We start from the raw sequence: 16,432 nt of genomic DNA, 5'->3' as shown, positions 1-16,432 counted from the left end.
AACGTTCATAATCATTATTCAAGATATTTTTTTGGTCAATCATCATTGAAGATGCGTATGGTCATATGCAGAGTTTAGACCTGTCCCACTTCATTATTACTTTCAAGTGGCATCATGATTCATTAGGGACACAGACATCTATAAACTATTCTATAAACTATTATGAAGAGTTTATTAAAATACGCCGAAAACATATCTACATGCCACAAGGAGTAAATAAATATTTGCATAAAATAAGTCTAAAAAACTTCTAAAAGTCTCCAAAGAAGTATATTAGAATAAGTTCTTCTAAATATTTGCATAAAATAAGTCTAAAGAAGATTCCATGAGTTATAATGAGTTAGACTAGAGAGGTTTGGAGCTTGAACTTGTAAGTACTAGCTTCACCAACAGCGAAAGATAAATCTGATAACTTTCCATGAGCTCTCTTGTTGTCATAACCAGGATAGTCATCTTTGAAGAAAGGCACAGCTTGGTGTAAGAGCAGTCCTCTCTTTTCTGCCTTTCTTACAAGATCCCATTTGTTGTATGGATCACCTTCTTTGTGAGTTACATGAATCTCTCCTCCTTCTTTCTTAACTAGAGCTTTTGCATTTGCCATAAATCCCTTCAATAACTTTTTGTTCAACCTGCTTGTAGTTGTCAAAAATTCAGATCCATCACTAACCATGCATTGTCATCTTAAATACATCATAGTTAAGCATAACAACTTCAAGATGGTCAACCATCTGCTCCAAAACCAAAAACCCCTTGTTGAAAGGAAAACAAAAATAGAAAAATAAAGGTGGATAAAATATCAATTTAGTCCCTAAAATATTACTGTCTTTCCAATTTAGATCCTAAACTATATAAAAATAATAAATAGTCCCTAAAATATATGAAATCTGACAATTTAGTCTCTAAAGTATATGAAAATTCGTCATGCTGATCCCTAACATCTTAATAGCAGAGGCTAAAGAGCATATACATACTTATTACTTTTATAGAGACTAAATTGAAACTTGAATGAGAGTGATACTTTAGCGACTAAATCGATAGTTTATTCTAAATAAAGGATGAAGTAAAATGAATTTCCACAAAAGAAGGTTTATTCTCTTTTGACAATGCAGGAAATGTTTGGGAGTTGAAAGACTCAAAAAGAGGGTTAAATTCCAAGTCCAAGATAATAAGATTTTGTCTAGGATACATATACAAATCAAGGTTTTAAATAAGGTTCAAGGGTTACAATCTGGGTCATGACATCAAGGTTTTTAATATTTTCGCAATTTTGATAAAAGTCAAATATTTGTAAATCATGGTTTTCAATAAATGTTCACAACCGCAATCTAGACTATGACATCATGGTTTTTTATGTCTCCGCGACTAAAATTTAAGTCCCCGCAAATGAGCACACTACAATTGCAATTTAAAACTTTGATGTAAATAGTGATGAAATAAATGTAACTTTAGATATATATATATATAATACTAGTAAATGAAAGAAAGAAAAGAAAAACAAGAAAGAAAAGAAAGAGAGATATGAAACATTACTGAATCTGACAGTGGCTATTCTCAGGGTAAAGAAAGCCAACATGAGGAAAGTTATAAACAATGCGATCAAACCTCTGAGTCTTGAGAAAGAAATGCTGACTCATCACTTTAACATCAACATCATAAACAACAATACAACCCATTTCTTCAAGTTCTCTTGCATTGCTTATTCCATTACTATACTTCTTTTCAATTTTCTCTGCCAAAAAATAAAAAGTTAAAAACAATGAAATGGGTAATGATGAAAAAGGTTCAAAGTTTAACTTTTTTTTTTCTTTTCTTTTTTCATTACCCTGAGAATCAAGGGAAGTAGCAACGAGGTTGTGAGCAGAACCAAAAGCTTTAGCTAAAGAAAGAGAGAAAGAGAAATCACCCTCTCCAACAAATAGTATCTTATGCTTTGATGAGTAATGTTTCTTCCATTTCTCTGTGGTTGATGATTGTTCTTCTTCTTCTTCTTCCTCAAACTCATGTTCATCATCTTCTATTGGACCCATTTTGTTTTTGATCAATCAATGATGATGCATACATTAATATTAGTATGTCTAAATGATTTCCACTACCGACCCTAATGACCAATCATTACTTATGAAAAGTTGAAAAATTTATTATATATTGCGTCTTTCTATATACCTCACTATTTCTCACACACAAACTTATGCCACCAAAGTATAAAGTAGTAAACATGTGGAACAATATTTTAAAAAAGTTAGATGCTTAAAGATATTTGTTAAAGAATAGAAAATTAAAATATAGTATTAAAAATTATTAAAATTTGTGTATTAAACTTTTTAAAATTTGTCTATAAAGTAAAAACTCGTTAAAACTTTACATTTGTTTTATTTAGATGAAATAATTCTATTTTAGATTCCTTAACAAAATAACACTTTTTAGACATTAATATACATGCTCATGTTATAAGTTTATTTAACTTATGTTTCGCTACCTATACTTGTTCTTAACTAGACATCAAAGGCTATATCGTTAGACTCTAATGAAAAAAATTGACAAATATTACTCAATCTAACCTACTAAAAAAAAATAAAATTTAAGATAAAAAATACAATTTCTGATTGTATATAGACATTTGATACGTTAGATTGCGTATTGAAACCTAAGATATCTTTATCCAGATTTAGTGTGTAAATTTTACCATTAGTCTAATTCAAAATTTTAAAAAATAAATAAATATCGTTTCATGACTTCGTAGGGCTTGGGACACAATCAAAATTTCATGTTATATTAACAAAGAAACCAGGAAAATACACAAATATTGAACAAGAAGGACTCATCAAACATTAAAAAATGTAGATCCTCTCATGAATGAGTAAAGGCACAAAAGGTAGCCATAAATATGACCCTCTTTATGTTTATGCCTCCTTCATATGACAAGGTCATGGAAATTCCAAAATTGCACATGAGAAAAATCCATTTTCCAAAATTTGTAAACCCCTATTTAAAGTTTTGATGTCTCTTTACCTCTTCAACACAAAGTAATGAAATAATCCATTTTCTTCAATCAAAAAAATGGTAATTTTCTGATTTTGAAAAAACAAAGTTATGAGAGAAGATTCAACTGTGAAATGGATGATATATCATCTCTAACTGTCACCAAGTTTCTCCTTTGTTGCCATTTATAAAGATCCATTAGAAATCCACATTAGACCAATATACATCCTAACAGCAGAAGACTAAACAATTAAAACGAGAATATAAAACTCAGAACAAGTTTTCCATATTACATTGTCTCAGTTAGTGAGCTCAACGACTTTTTTGAATGTGCTACATTTGCAAATGCGGTTACTTCTAGCTCTCCTAAAATGGTAAAACTGCAAACAAATACATGAAAAAGCCAAGCAGTGTTAAAGCAGATACAAACGAAAAAATACCGAGTCAAAGCATAAATAAGAGAACACTCACCAGTGAACCGTTCCATTATATGGTTTTAGTTACATCGGCTGTTTAAGCTTGGCAAGCTCGCTCAATGATTTTTCGATAGGTAGGCTGTTAATGCCTCTCTTACCCTGAAATCATATTGTTTTCTTTTTTATTAGGTTATCTTCTTGAGAAGAGGAATTCCAAAAACCTCTAAAAATTAGAGCAAACAGAAAATTCAACAGGTCTCATGATGACATTACAATGGACACCAATCCAGTTACGGATGTAATAGGCAACAAACTAGTTGAAGAAATTGGATCTTATAATAGTGAAATAACTTTACATATATTTGAATTGGTGTATTTGAGCTTATTTAATGGCATAAACACTTGTGAGGTTGTTAGGGAGAGCTTATGGAAACAACTTATGACATGTTCATAAACTGTTTTCAGCTTATTTCCTTAAGCTCCCAAGGATAGCTTATGAAAACAGCTTATAGCTTCTATGAAAACAGTTTGACTTTATTTTATCTTTTGTTATGGAAATAATAAACACTTATGAGTGCGGCTTAATTAAGGTGTTTATCCAAACAGGGCAATTATGAATGAAACAAAACAACATACCTTCAACGCACAAACCGTGCTAATAATACACATGTACTTTGCTAGCTACTGATTTAAATGAAAGTAACACAAGATGCTCCATGTCATACCTTTAATGATGGGAGGAGAGCAAAAACTTCATCAGCAGTTTCTGGGCATACATTAGCAATCACAGATATCTGCAGTGGATAATGATATCAAGAAAGATACATAATATGTTAAAAACAACGGAAGTTAGAATAAGACTGATACCTCGCTCTCAGTGAGACCGTGATCCATTAGAGGCCTAATATTTTAGTCAAGAGATGAACTTTATGGAGATTAAGAGAGTAGAGTAATATAAAACATAACAATATTGTCATTTATCCATATACAACAAACTGAAAAATTAAGGATACTCAAGAGTGCGTCTAACAGACTCGTGATTTGAATACTTGCTGGAGCTTTTGGCATAGCTCAGTCCCTTGTCAAATGATCTACAACAGAAAATAAAGAAGAAAGTTCGGATCAGTGAAACAAATCTTTTACTCTAATGATAAACCTTAGAAAAACCCATGCTTTCTTTTCAATAAGAAAGGATTTCATGGTCTCCCGTACACAGGGATTTTGATAGATGGATCTCTAGATAGCATAACCATATGATCTTGAATTCCTTGTAAAATAACTGCAGCCTCACAGTCCATCAGGCATTTGAAGTTTTCTGGAAGTCCTGCACATGTCACCCAAAGCAAATTAATGTTGTTGTTATCATCCATTTCTGTTGTGGTTTTTGATCAATAAGTGATAAAATACCTACTTAAGAGAAGAAATAAAGAGCATATTTGTATATTACAACATTTTTCATGCATCTACGATTCTACACTATTAATTGTTTTTCTTAAGGGATGTGCCACAACCTTAAAAGTCATACACTATGAGACAGAGGGACTAGGGAGTATGATTTACATAAATTAACAGGAAAAACAAACAAGAGATAATGAATGCAAGCACCAACCTTGATCAACTCTATGTTCAAATTGATGTGGGTCTTTTGATGCAGAACTCTTTCCACCATTTGCAACCTTGTCGCCTTTTCCTCCTTTAGTAAAATCAGCTTGAAAATAGAAGGAAAAAAGTTTAGGAAAATAGAATCATGACTCAGAAAGCAAGGAAAAAATGATCAATCGAGTGAAAGATTAATGAATATGTGCCAAGTGCGTAGTCAAATGGATCTATATACAACCAAACAATAATTTCAGAAAGGGATTGCACAACTAGTTGTAAACATGATCAGTAGCTCAAAGTCTTCAGTTTAAGCAGCTTTCATACTCCACTGAGAAGAAGTACAAAGATAATCGAATAATAATGCTAACCTTCTTTGGAAAACTGAACCTTCCTTCCCTTTGCTGATTTTGTTGCACTATCATCTTTCCCCTTAAGGGATCCTACCAAGAAGAAAAAAAACAATCAAATGTGTTAAAGTTACCAAATGGTTCAAAGTATTAGCACCCCTATATGCCACTTTTTGATGAAGCCAAGATGAACACAACTCACATTTATGTTAAATTGGACCTGACTTCTCTAAAGTGAGACTTTTCTAAACTAAGCAACACAGTTTAGAGACTAAAGTGAGTAATAATAATCATTGATAAAAAAATCAATGGCTGATATTACATATAGATCATATATACATGCATAACTAATCATAGGTGTGTTAAAAAAAAGTGAAATCCATGTTAAGTTGTCAACACATAATCTCACCGTCATAAACAATTTTAACAAAAAAACAAAATCAATAAACCCAGAATTTCCCAACCTCAACAATATAAATTAAAATAAATAAAAAAAAAAAACAAATGAATGGCAAGGAAGAGGAAATAATTTATTTCCAAGAATTAGCACCTTTGCTTAACAGCGAACCTCCCTTTCCTCCTTTATCGGACATTGCCGCCAAAACTTGCTTAAGTCTACAAAATTTGAAACAGAGAAAATGCACCCCAAATGATATCAAGGGTTTCACACTATAACATAAAATTGAGATGATTAATTTACCCTTTACGAAAAAGAAACGATTTTGAATAGACATGCATGGTTTTAAGGAAGAATAGGAAAATGGGTCACTGACCAAACCAAAGGGAAATGGAAGTCAAGCTTCAGTGCAGAGAGAACAGAAGAGAGCGTCAAATTGAGTTAACTTTTTATGGCATAAAACAACAACATGGAAATTTAGGGTAAATACGTCTTTTCATATGAGAACATATTTCCTACATTTAAAAAAATATTAAATTAAATGCAATTTTGGTTTTCATTTTAGTAAATCTCCAAATTTTCTTCCCCATTCTTGGTTTTTTATTTTTAAAATCGTTGATATTTGAGTTTTTCTTAATTTGAACTTCATGTGACAATAATTTAATAGGTATGTGCAAAAACTTACATGAAAATATTAAAAATTATAGATAAAATTTTTTACTTTAATTTATAAAAATTATTTTCTTTACTTTAAAAAATTCTGAATCTAAAAAAAATAATTTCAAGTAAAATAACTTTTCTTTAATTATTTTTTTTAAAAAAATCATTTTTTTTCTTTGAATTACTTTTATTAAATTACTTTTCTTTGAATATTTTTTTTAAATTACTTTTCTTTGTGTGATGATACAAGTTTTAAAAAGTAATTAGCGAAAGAAAAAGTGATTTAAAAAAATATGATTCAAATTTAAAGTAAATAAAAGTAATTTAAAAAAAATTAAATTTATCTTAAAAAATTTTAAAGCAAAGAAAAGTAATTTAAAAAAATATGAATTTTTTTTTTTTTTAGTTTCATAAATTTTTAAAGCAAAGAAAATAAATTTAAAAATAATTTATTTATTTTCAGAAATTATTAAAATAGTATTAAGTAATTTAAAATTAAATTAAAATTTTACATTATCGTGTATGTTTTTCTAGAGATCACTTTAATTAATATCACATCATCAACATTGAAGCTCAAATTAAAAGGAATCAAATATAAACAAGTATGAAAATAAAAATAAAAATTATATAAAAATATGGGTGATCAAAAGTGCAGATTTATTAAAATGAAAATATTAAAGCTGCATTTTGTTCAAAAAATTATAAACTAACCTACTTTGAAAAATAAACACCGAATTATCTCTCTTTTTTAAACAATGCTAATTTATATTTTCATGATGCTAATTTATATTTTCATGATGCGACCATATGAATAACATAATTTTATTTTTGTTATTTTAATTTTTATAAATAATGCACTAAGAATGTAAAGTAATTTTGTTTCCTCAATTGTCATATGACGCAAAGCATCAACCACCAACTTTGCTCAAATTAAGATTTATACTTATGTTGATCATGTTTAGCTTCAATTGGTCACTTGGGTAGTGGAATCTTAAATTTTGTCAATTAGGGGTAGAAAGGGTATTTTATTTTTGTCACTTACTAAAGGATTTCATTGAAAGGCTCTCGTTAAGTGGCATATCATTCTTCAACCCTCGTGGATTATTAGTTTATTTGGATTAACAATGTGAACTCTTCCTTCCATCTGCATCTTAATCCATTTTGTTTGATATGTTTTGTTTTTATTTTCACATTTTATTCATCTATCTCTTCGTTATAAGTTCTATACTTCAAATCGATTTGAAGATCATCGATCATTTAAACTCAAAAGAAATTATTCATCACAATGAGTTATATTTTATAAGGTATTATTTCTTTCAATTGTAAAGTAGTTTTTCTACATTTTTCACTCTTTCAAAAATAAAAATTTATTCTACTAAGTTTATGTTTAATTTCACGATCATATTGAGTCATTGGCAAAATAACAGTGGTTCAATTCACCATAAAATCAAACTTACACTAAAAATATTACTAATAAAATAATATTTTTTTAAATATTTTCTTTTATTGAATATTATTCACGTGGATCTAACGCAGTGGCATTCACATAAATTTTACTTACATTATAAATAGAGTCTTTTTGTTTTAGTTTAAATTATTCTTACAAAAGTATATACTAATCTCAAATCTTCAACGTAAAAACATTTATTTAATATACTGACATTACTTAATAAACGTTCTTTCATACGACCTAATATACAAACTAATTAATGATCCAACTCATGATGACATTCTTATTTAAAAGACACAAATATTGGTACTTCCATATATGTGCTTGCATTTGTGCAATGAGTGAGTTTTAAGCTTTTAATAGTTCATGATCATATTTTTTTCTTCATAAAAACCATTAAAAAAATATTTTAATGCCTTCCTACAATAATATCTTGAAGCAGAAATTGTCATGAATAATATATTGTCTTACTTGAGCCATTCACAAACCATAATGTCAAAAAAATTTATATCCCAAACCCTTTGGTTCTAATTCTGAAACACCTGAGTACTATTATTCAAATCCACTTATTCAATGGACAAAACCATAAAGGGAAGGTGAAATTCAGTTATATGAAAATATGTACATACATCTTAACCAAATCCTTCTTCCAGAACTCACAAGCAGCCAAGGAAAATGAAACTGTCATAGAAGATGTTGTTGCTTCAATTATCATCAACTTGTGAATAAAATATGAAACTGGGAAATGTAGTTGTGATTTCACTGCAAACAAAACAATTTGTGAGACCTTAAATGCTGAAGTTTAGTACCAAAATGCTAATCAATGTTCAACTCAACATGTTTACAATTCCTTGAGCTACAAAAATATAGATATACTCAAGATGCTAACTAGGACAAAATCATAGTAATTTATCAGGCTTGTATATTAACTACATGGTTCAATATTCCATTTCTAGATTATATATTTTCTAATCATACGATACTTGACAATGGAACTTCATTTTTTCTTTCCATTTAACTTTTACCCTTGAGTTGAGCATTAACTTTTATTTCCAAATAATATTAGACTAAGTTGGTAGGTTTTTTTAACAAATAGAAAGAGACATGTAATTTTTACTTGTTTAAGAATCTTAAAACTTTGTAATGAACGTGGCGCTGGAATAACATCGGTGATAATTTGAAAAAATGTAAATGATTAAATGTAATTACATGTGTCGGATATCAACATGTGTTGGATATCAAACACGTCTTTAATTTGAAGTGTGAGTGTTTCATAGACTACATAGGCTACAATAAAAGCTATAATAGTTATAATAATGTGATGACTTAATTTAACAAACTAGCAAGACTTTCATCCCTGGTTGACAGAGTTGCAAAACTGAAATGATGAAAATAGCAACAAGAAGAAAACTCACGTAAGATAGTGAAGAGTCATATTTTTCAGAAGAGAGGGATGCTGCATCACAAGACTTTGCCATTCTTCTTTGTCAATCTTCCCATCATGATTTGTGTCCACTTCATCAAATGTCTGAATATATTATAAACTGTTATCAATAGCTCTATAAAATAAATTATGATTGTACAAGAATAATTTTGCTAAGTCAACATATGCATAATTTCGGTGTTCTCGAATAGCGGCTATAACGACTCTATAGCGTAGCAAAATTTGAACAAACTGCTTTTGTTCCATAATACACTAATTAGTACAAGATATTGTCAAATAGAGGCTAAAGCAGAGTTATAGCACAGTAGCATAGCGGAATTTGAACAAATCGCTATTTTCCGCGTTCTACAATTGACGACATTGCATAGTTTACATAATCATCAAGCCAACTTCTCATTTCCAAGGTATGAATGCAGTGAATATAACTTGCATGCTTGTTAATTAAGTTTTTTTACTTGTATAGATTATCAAGAAGAGTGAAAAGGAAAATGAATTTTGTAGATTAGCTTAACATAAAAAGAAAGAAACAGAACTTATTAATGTCTCAATATACCTAGACTTCTGAACATAAGATTTGACATAGATATAGTTATCAGATAAATAAATGAATCACCTTGTCAATGATGGTATTAACCATTTCATCTGAAAGATTCATGCCAGATTCAGATAGAGTAGCTACCACCATTTGTTTCAACTATACACAAAAAGAAATCATAAATGCATATCAGATAAATACCCCATCATTCTATAACTTGATTTTAACTTCATATAAAAAGAAATTAAGTTACCTCTTGTCTCTCAATAAATCCTTGCTGTTTGAGATCATACAATCTGAATAAAACTGCAAGAAGTAAAAGTTAGGAATCCTCAAAAAGCCTATGAACTACTTCCAATAACAAATGCAATAAGAAAGCAAAAATAAACAGCTTTAGAAGCAATAGATCATACCCTCTCCAATAATAAACCTTTCCTTTCTTATCAACAATAAAAATTAATGGCTACAAGATGTCTAAAGTGTTAATAAATATTTGTCAATCTTACATTCAATCTTGTCATCCATTGATGCAATAGGATGGAAGACAGAGAGAGCAAGTGCAAACTCTTTGAAATCAAGTACTCCATGGTGCATTGTGTCAAACAAGTCAAACACCTACATAATTTGAAAAGAGTAAAATTATGAACAAGGCAAACACATTGGATCGCTAATATAACTAAATGCTAATCAACAATGTTGTTGTGAGTCGAAAAAAATACTAGTTTGTTCCAATTCCTCTATGCAAAAGTGGCCGCTATAGCCGCTATTTGATAATATTTTGTACTAAATATTGTATCACAGAACAATAGCGATTTTGTTCAAATTCCACTCTACTATAATGCGATAGCCCCGCTCTGCTATAACGTGATAGCCCCGCTCTGCTATAACGCGATAGCCCCGCTATAGCCGTTATTTTACAACATTGGCTATCAAGAGATAATAAACCAGAAAAATAGATTGCTTTATAGAGTAACTTGGTGATATAGGCCAAATAGGTCTAAAAAGATGTTGTAAAAAACAACTTTGCTTTTGCCATTGTAAATTTTAACCAGATATATTATAACAGTTTTCCTAAATGCATGAGAATATTTTGTTTACACTTTACATAAAACCACAAGGGAAAGCTTTTACATACCCTCTCTGCAAACAAGCTTTGTTTGTTGCTGGTCTTGAATAAGGCCAATTGAAATTCTTCCTGTCATATAATAAGACACTTATGATTATACCAATGGGGCAGAAAAGAATACCATCACTCTAAAATGTTTAACAGACAAATATCGTACCAAAGGTTTAAATATCTTTTTTCTTCTATGTAATATATAACATCATATTGATTTTAGTCCCTAAAATACGACTAAAATCAAAGTGGTTCACAAATTATAAAAACTAATTTTCGAAATAAACAAATATTACAAAGACTAAAACTAAATAATAAAGACCAAACGTGAAAAATAGTATATTTATGAGGATTATAAAAATCATTTTTGTTGTAAGGACCATGATTGTTAATTGCGATTTACATCCGCAATTGTGGCCATATCGACCACATTTGTCTGCATTTTACCACAATAAAAATGGTAAATTTGCAGGACAAAAAAGATATGAGCCTAATAAAACACTTGTAGAACCACTGAGCATGAGATGGGATGACTAACCTTAGTGATCAGTCCATCATCATCAACTGCACTGCTGATCTTCTTGAATAGTTCATACAATGCTTCAATCTCACTTACACTAACTGCATTGATACTAAAACAAGTTATACTCAAGCCTTAACAAGAAGCTTAGTAAATATATTCAAGTTATACACTAACTGTATTGATACTAAAACAAGTTATATGGCAATGATGATAACATACAAACTGTTTCTTTAGAATATAGTTCTGGATTTTGTAAACCACCGGGCTGCTTCGAGCTCGACAATTCGGCGCCACACCAACTCGCCACAGCAGCACAAAGTTGCTTCAATACGTCTAAGAACTGCACCATGATCTTTGCCAGATATCAACAAATTCCATACCTGAAACTCACACATCAAAAGAGAAAAAAGAAGAAGTAACGCTAGTTAAATGCGCAAATTTAAAGAAAGAAAAGCTCTTCCTGAAATACAAGAGATACTCCAACCCATATACGAAAGAGTGTACGATTATCATTGTTTTAATGACTTAATACAATCAACACGACATACACACCGTCCCGATTATTAATATCTAGACCTAAAAAAAATTTGTTGAATACCAAAACTAGGATTTATACTTGATCAATTCTAGCAAAGAGTAAAGAAGAAAAACTCTTTCTATTGAAAACTTGATAAACAAGTTAAATTTGTTGAGCAAAATAAACCAAGCATGCAGAACATTTACATAAGCAAAAAGAATAACTATAACAAATTTTGATGAAATTTTTACATGGACATGTGGCAAAAATAAAAGAGGGGGGGACCAAGTTGTTGTAACATCCCTAAGAGGTTGATTTATGAACAATACACTGGAAAATGAGGGCAAGTCAATCATGGTACAAAGAGTACCCATGATTTGAATTGAACTTATAAGGTAAACATCATTCCCTAACAATAATTAGAATTTATACAAATTCTAAATTGTGATCACACAAGATCAAGATTAAATTGCATGCCACTTTAGTCACATTGTGATGATGATTCTTGTTATAAACAACCTTAAATATTAACATAACATTTGCATTTTGCAAGATACTAATTCATGATTCAAGTCAAAGAAAATATGAAATGAATATCAACTAATATGGAGAGTATATTAAAATAGTGTGTCACAAAATATATTTGAAAAGAATTCAAGTGAGTTGTGTCCCGGAAACTCACAAGATTAAGGAAAGACTCAAGGTGTACTTAAAATATTATCTGACAACAAATTTATTTCATTGACAATAAGATTCGAATTCAATCCATATAAAATATAGGTTGAATCTTTACCAATTGAATTGACCAATTGGCGAAAATCTTTTACTAACCCTTCCTTTGGAAATACAAACTATGAGAATGAACAAGTTATTTTATTCATAAAAAAAAATTATAGCAACATTTTTATTTGTCATGCATATGCTTGTCATGCATATGGTATACTAGATTCAACATTTTTATTTGTCATGCATATGCTTGCAATACCAATACATATTGAAGGCTAAGCTGACAAACAAGCAAAAAAATATGAATTATCATAAAATATTTCAAGCTAAGAAAAAGATAAGGCATATACAACATAGAATTTCTCACAACGTTATTTTAGTCCAAGTAATTAAAATTATTACAACAGAAAATAGTTTAAGCAACAATAAAAAAGTGTGATCAGAAATAAAAATAAATTGTCGCCTAAACTTCACAAGTATGAGAATGGACAAACAAAGTAATATAAAACAGTATAAATGGTATATAAAAGGAAAATACATTCTGAAAATCTAAAACACCAGCCAGAAGCAATAGATTGTCAATGATATCTAATTAATATTTCATTTAATTAATGATTAAGTTAGTCGCCTTGCTAGATCTTTCACTATATGAATTGAATATGCAATTAAGCATATATTTCACAATTCTTCAAGCAAATGATGCAACAAAAAGTAACAATATGTAATATACTGAATTATATAGTTAGATTGTGAAGTATGCATACATGCAATAATAATATTCCCATGCAGAAATTTACTGGAAAAATCTTCCTGTCCCACTATTCGGAAAATTATAAATCAACACATCTACTCATTCATTAGTACATATATAATAATATAATAGGAACAACTATAATTAATATATATATATATATATATATATATATATATATAATAAAATATAAATAAAAGAGTTATGTATTTAAAAAGTTGATGAATGTAATATAAATTTTAGACGGATACATCAACTTTTGAAGTATATATTTCATTTCTGATGGAGCATTGTATACATGCACAATGAAGAGGAAACAAATTATACTTGAGTATATTATACAAATATTACACCATTCAACAACTTTTTTATAGATTTCGAACTTCTTGAGGAAAAATGAGATATCTCTAATATAAATCAGTCAACATTGATTAAAAAATTTAGTGGAATTGTGTACTTATGCTTACAAATTGTATCAGATCTGTGACCTAAAATCTAAATAGATGAGGAAAAAATTACTTGTAACAAAATCATATCAATCTCATCTTAAAAAGTACAACACCAAATTCAGGCAGTTAGACACAATTCCACAAAAAATATGTTATTTTTTCCATCCCAAAAAATCAAACAAAAAAATACAGCAACTTTATATCACTAGACATGATCCTCAAATTAAAACCCCAATTCTAATTTTAAATAAAACTTTGTTGAATCTTAAAAAAATAATATGGTAGAACCATACAATATTAATATGATTTATATTCTTTGATTATTAATTAATTAGCACACCAAAAAAACATGGGGATGATAAACTTTTTATTGCTGTATCTCTTTGATTGAATAAACAAAGTTGGGTAATTTACAATTAAATCTCAAAATTAATTTAAAAATAAAATAAAATTAATAATTTGAAAATAAATTACATGAAGCAGTGTAAAAATGGAAGTAGAGAGGACTGAGTTTTACCATTCAGAAAAAGCAGAGAAAGGAGAAGGAGAAGTGGCCATGTTTTTCTTGGTAATTTAGTATGAAATGAAACAAATGATGAAGAATTTTGGTTTATATATATATATAAAATATACTAAATTAAATTTTATTTATATATATACCTGGAGAAAATGGGGGTTTTGTTTAATATTTTTTTAAGCAAAAGACTAATTGCAAAATTAAATATGACCAAAAAGTACCCAAAAAATGTTATTTAAAAAATTGGTGAAGTAAAATTATGGAAAAAAAGGGCAAAAGGGGAATAAATACTTTTGGAATGCAAAAACAGCATGACATTGCCATTGATGACAAAAAATGATTCATTGTCACTCACAACGGTTAGTTTCAGTTTTTTAGGGGTGTCTCACATTCATGCAACAGCCATATCATCTAATCTATACAGAGTTTTGAGTGATCACAAAAGTCATGTTTTTTCTCATTTTTAAATATATTAATTCATTATTGATTTTAAATTAAAGAAATTTGCACACAACATTGAGATTTCGAATTTAAATTTATGATATTCAATTCAATAATATCAAAATTTATTATGAATATCTCTAATTTAAATTTATAATATTTAATTAACAAAATTGATATTTATTAATTGAATTATATATATCTTACAAATTAATGTATGAAATTTTTAATGGGAGATAACTTTTTCAATTTTTTTATTTTATTTTGTTGTAATCAAATCCTCAAAATAAAATATAACGAAGAGGGATATTTTTCTAAATGGTAAGAGTCAAGATATAAAATAATTTTTAAAACTACATTGAATCAGAATGAAGTTATTTTATGTACTAAAATATTTTTGCATTAATATTATTTCTAATTAATTAGATAATAATATTAAATACAATATTTTATACTCTCTTTGTTTGGTTTTAATTGTCTTTATTTGTCTTATTTTTTCTTCGTGAATTTATTATTTGCCTTTTTACACATATCAAAACAACTAATAAAAATGCTATTTTATTTTTATTATTTATTTTTTTCTTATAATGTCCTTAATTATTTATTATTTTATTTTATATATTTATCTTTTTATAATAAATAATTAAAGGTATATTTGATAAATCAATAATTAATGCTGCATTAAACTTAAAAAATATAATTAAATAAAAATAACATTTTTCTACAAATATGACAATTAAAAAAAAACAAGAAGAGTATATTTTTACACATATCATCAAAATAGTTTTTTACACACAATTACATTTTTTTTGTCTAAGCACATTTAATATATTTGTATATATTTAATTAAAAAATTACTTTTTTTGGGTACTATTTCTATAAAAAAAATTAGCAAATATTCATTTAAAACAATTGATGATATGACCAACCAAGACTAAAAGACCGCTTCAACCAATTAAATTTGAAACGGACTAAATTATTTAAAATAATAAGTATAAATAAAAAGTAATATTCACAAGAAAAATATTTCAAATACTTTTAAAGTTCTGCGTTTTATTTTTGAGTAATTAAGAGGATTATGTTTTTTTTTGTAAAAAGAGTGCAAAAGTAAGGCGGATAAAATAATTTTATATTGTTATTCAATTATAACAATTTGATTTCTCATATTATATTATATAATTTTTTAATCAATAAAAATTATATTTATCTAGTTATTGTGAATAGTTACAATGGAATGACAATATAAAATAAAATAATTTTACTGATAATATAAAATAAAAAAATTTACTGTATGAGTTATCATATTTCATATATTAAACATTCAAGTTGACTCCTAAAAAAAGACAGCTCGGCATCATTCCATTATCTTAATTTTTTTTCATAAAAAATAATAATATTGAAATTAAATTTGAATACTGTCATATTTATTTTTATTTTTAATTAAATAAATTACACTCTTCTTTTAAAATATAATATGCATAAATTCCTTCAAGGACACTGAAACTAAATCAACAAATATATGTTCAAAATCATTATATGTTCGATAATTCTATATGAGTATTCT

General features: G+C 28.1%; 3 protein-coding genes across 7 annotated transcripts; all 3 read right to left on the bottom strand.

Moving 5' to 3' along the window:
• Positions 1-201: 201 nt before the first annotated feature.
• Positions 202-2,195, bottom strand: LOC101500257 (uncharacterized protein At4g26485-like). 3 transcript variants are annotated; one of them, XM_027331122.2, is made up of 3 exons: positions 1,823-2,195; positions 1,603-1,729; positions 202-629 (listed from the first exon to the last, which is right to left on the bottom strand). In XM_027331122.2, the coding sequence occupies exons 1-3, from the start codon at positions 2,025-2,027 to the stop codon at positions 341-343; spliced, it is 621 nt and encodes a 206-aa protein (XP_027186923.1). In that variant the 5' UTR covers positions 2,028-2,195; the 3' UTR covers positions 202-340. The 3 variants fall into 3 exon arrangements, with proteins under 3 accessions (XP_027186923.1, XP_027186924.1, XP_004486379.1); XM_027331123.2 differs by having other exon boundaries at positions 1,531-1,729; positions 1,904-2,188; XM_004486322.4 differs by having other exon boundaries at positions 1,531-1,729; positions 1,823-2,183.
• A 928-nt stretch (positions 2,196-3,123) lies between these two features.
• LOC101499719 (DNA-directed RNA polymerases IV and V subunit 4) lies at positions 3,124-6,243 on the bottom strand. 3 transcript variants are annotated; one of them, XM_004486321.4, is made up of 10 exons: positions 6,115-6,243; positions 5,892-5,956; positions 5,363-5,434; positions 5,005-5,103; positions 4,608-4,719; positions 4,409-4,486; positions 4,263-4,296; positions 4,121-4,189; positions 3,451-3,554; positions 3,124-3,359 (listed from the first exon to the last, which is right to left on the bottom strand). In XM_004486321.4, exons 2-9 carry the CDS (start codon positions 5,932-5,934, stop codon positions 3,480-3,482), a joined length of 582 nt encoding a protein of 193 aa, XP_004486378.1. In that variant the 5' UTR covers positions 5,935-5,956; positions 6,115-6,243; the 3' UTR covers positions 3,124-3,359; positions 3,451-3,479. The 3 variants fall into 3 exon arrangements, with proteins under 3 accessions (XP_004486378.1, XP_073225881.1, XP_004486377.1); XM_073369780.1 differs by having other exon boundaries at positions 5,892-6,010; positions 6,115-6,188; XM_004486320.4 differs by lacking the exon at positions 6,115-6,243 and having other exon boundaries at positions 5,892-6,108.
• A 2,095-nt stretch (positions 6,244-8,338) lies between these two features.
• On the bottom strand, positions 8,339-14,488 carry LOC101499414 (calcineurin B-like protein 3). The gene is made up of 9 exons (XM_004486319.4): positions 14,428-14,488; positions 11,687-11,847; positions 11,483-11,565; positions 10,963-11,022; positions 10,334-10,442; positions 10,081-10,133; positions 9,906-9,986; positions 9,264-9,376; positions 8,339-8,610 (listed from the first exon to the last, which is right to left on the bottom strand). Exons 2-9 carry the CDS (start codon positions 11,814-11,816, stop codon positions 8,553-8,555), a joined length of 687 nt encoding a protein of 228 aa, XP_004486376.1. The 5' UTR covers positions 11,817-11,847; positions 14,428-14,488; the 3' UTR covers positions 8,339-8,552.
• Between the last annotated feature and the right edge of the window lie 1,944 nt (positions 14,489-16,432).

This window comes from Cicer arietinum, chromosome 1 (assembly GCF_000331145.2).
Source record: "Cicer arietinum cultivar CDC Frontier isolate Library 1 chromosome 1, Cicar.CDCFrontier_v2.0, whole genome shotgun sequence".
Classification (NCBI taxonomy): Eukaryota; Viridiplantae; Streptophyta; class Magnoliopsida; order Fabales; family Fabaceae; genus Cicer; species Cicer arietinum.
The sequence above is the reverse complement of the archived record's forward strand: the minus strand, read 5'-3'. Positions and strand labels throughout refer to the sequence as shown.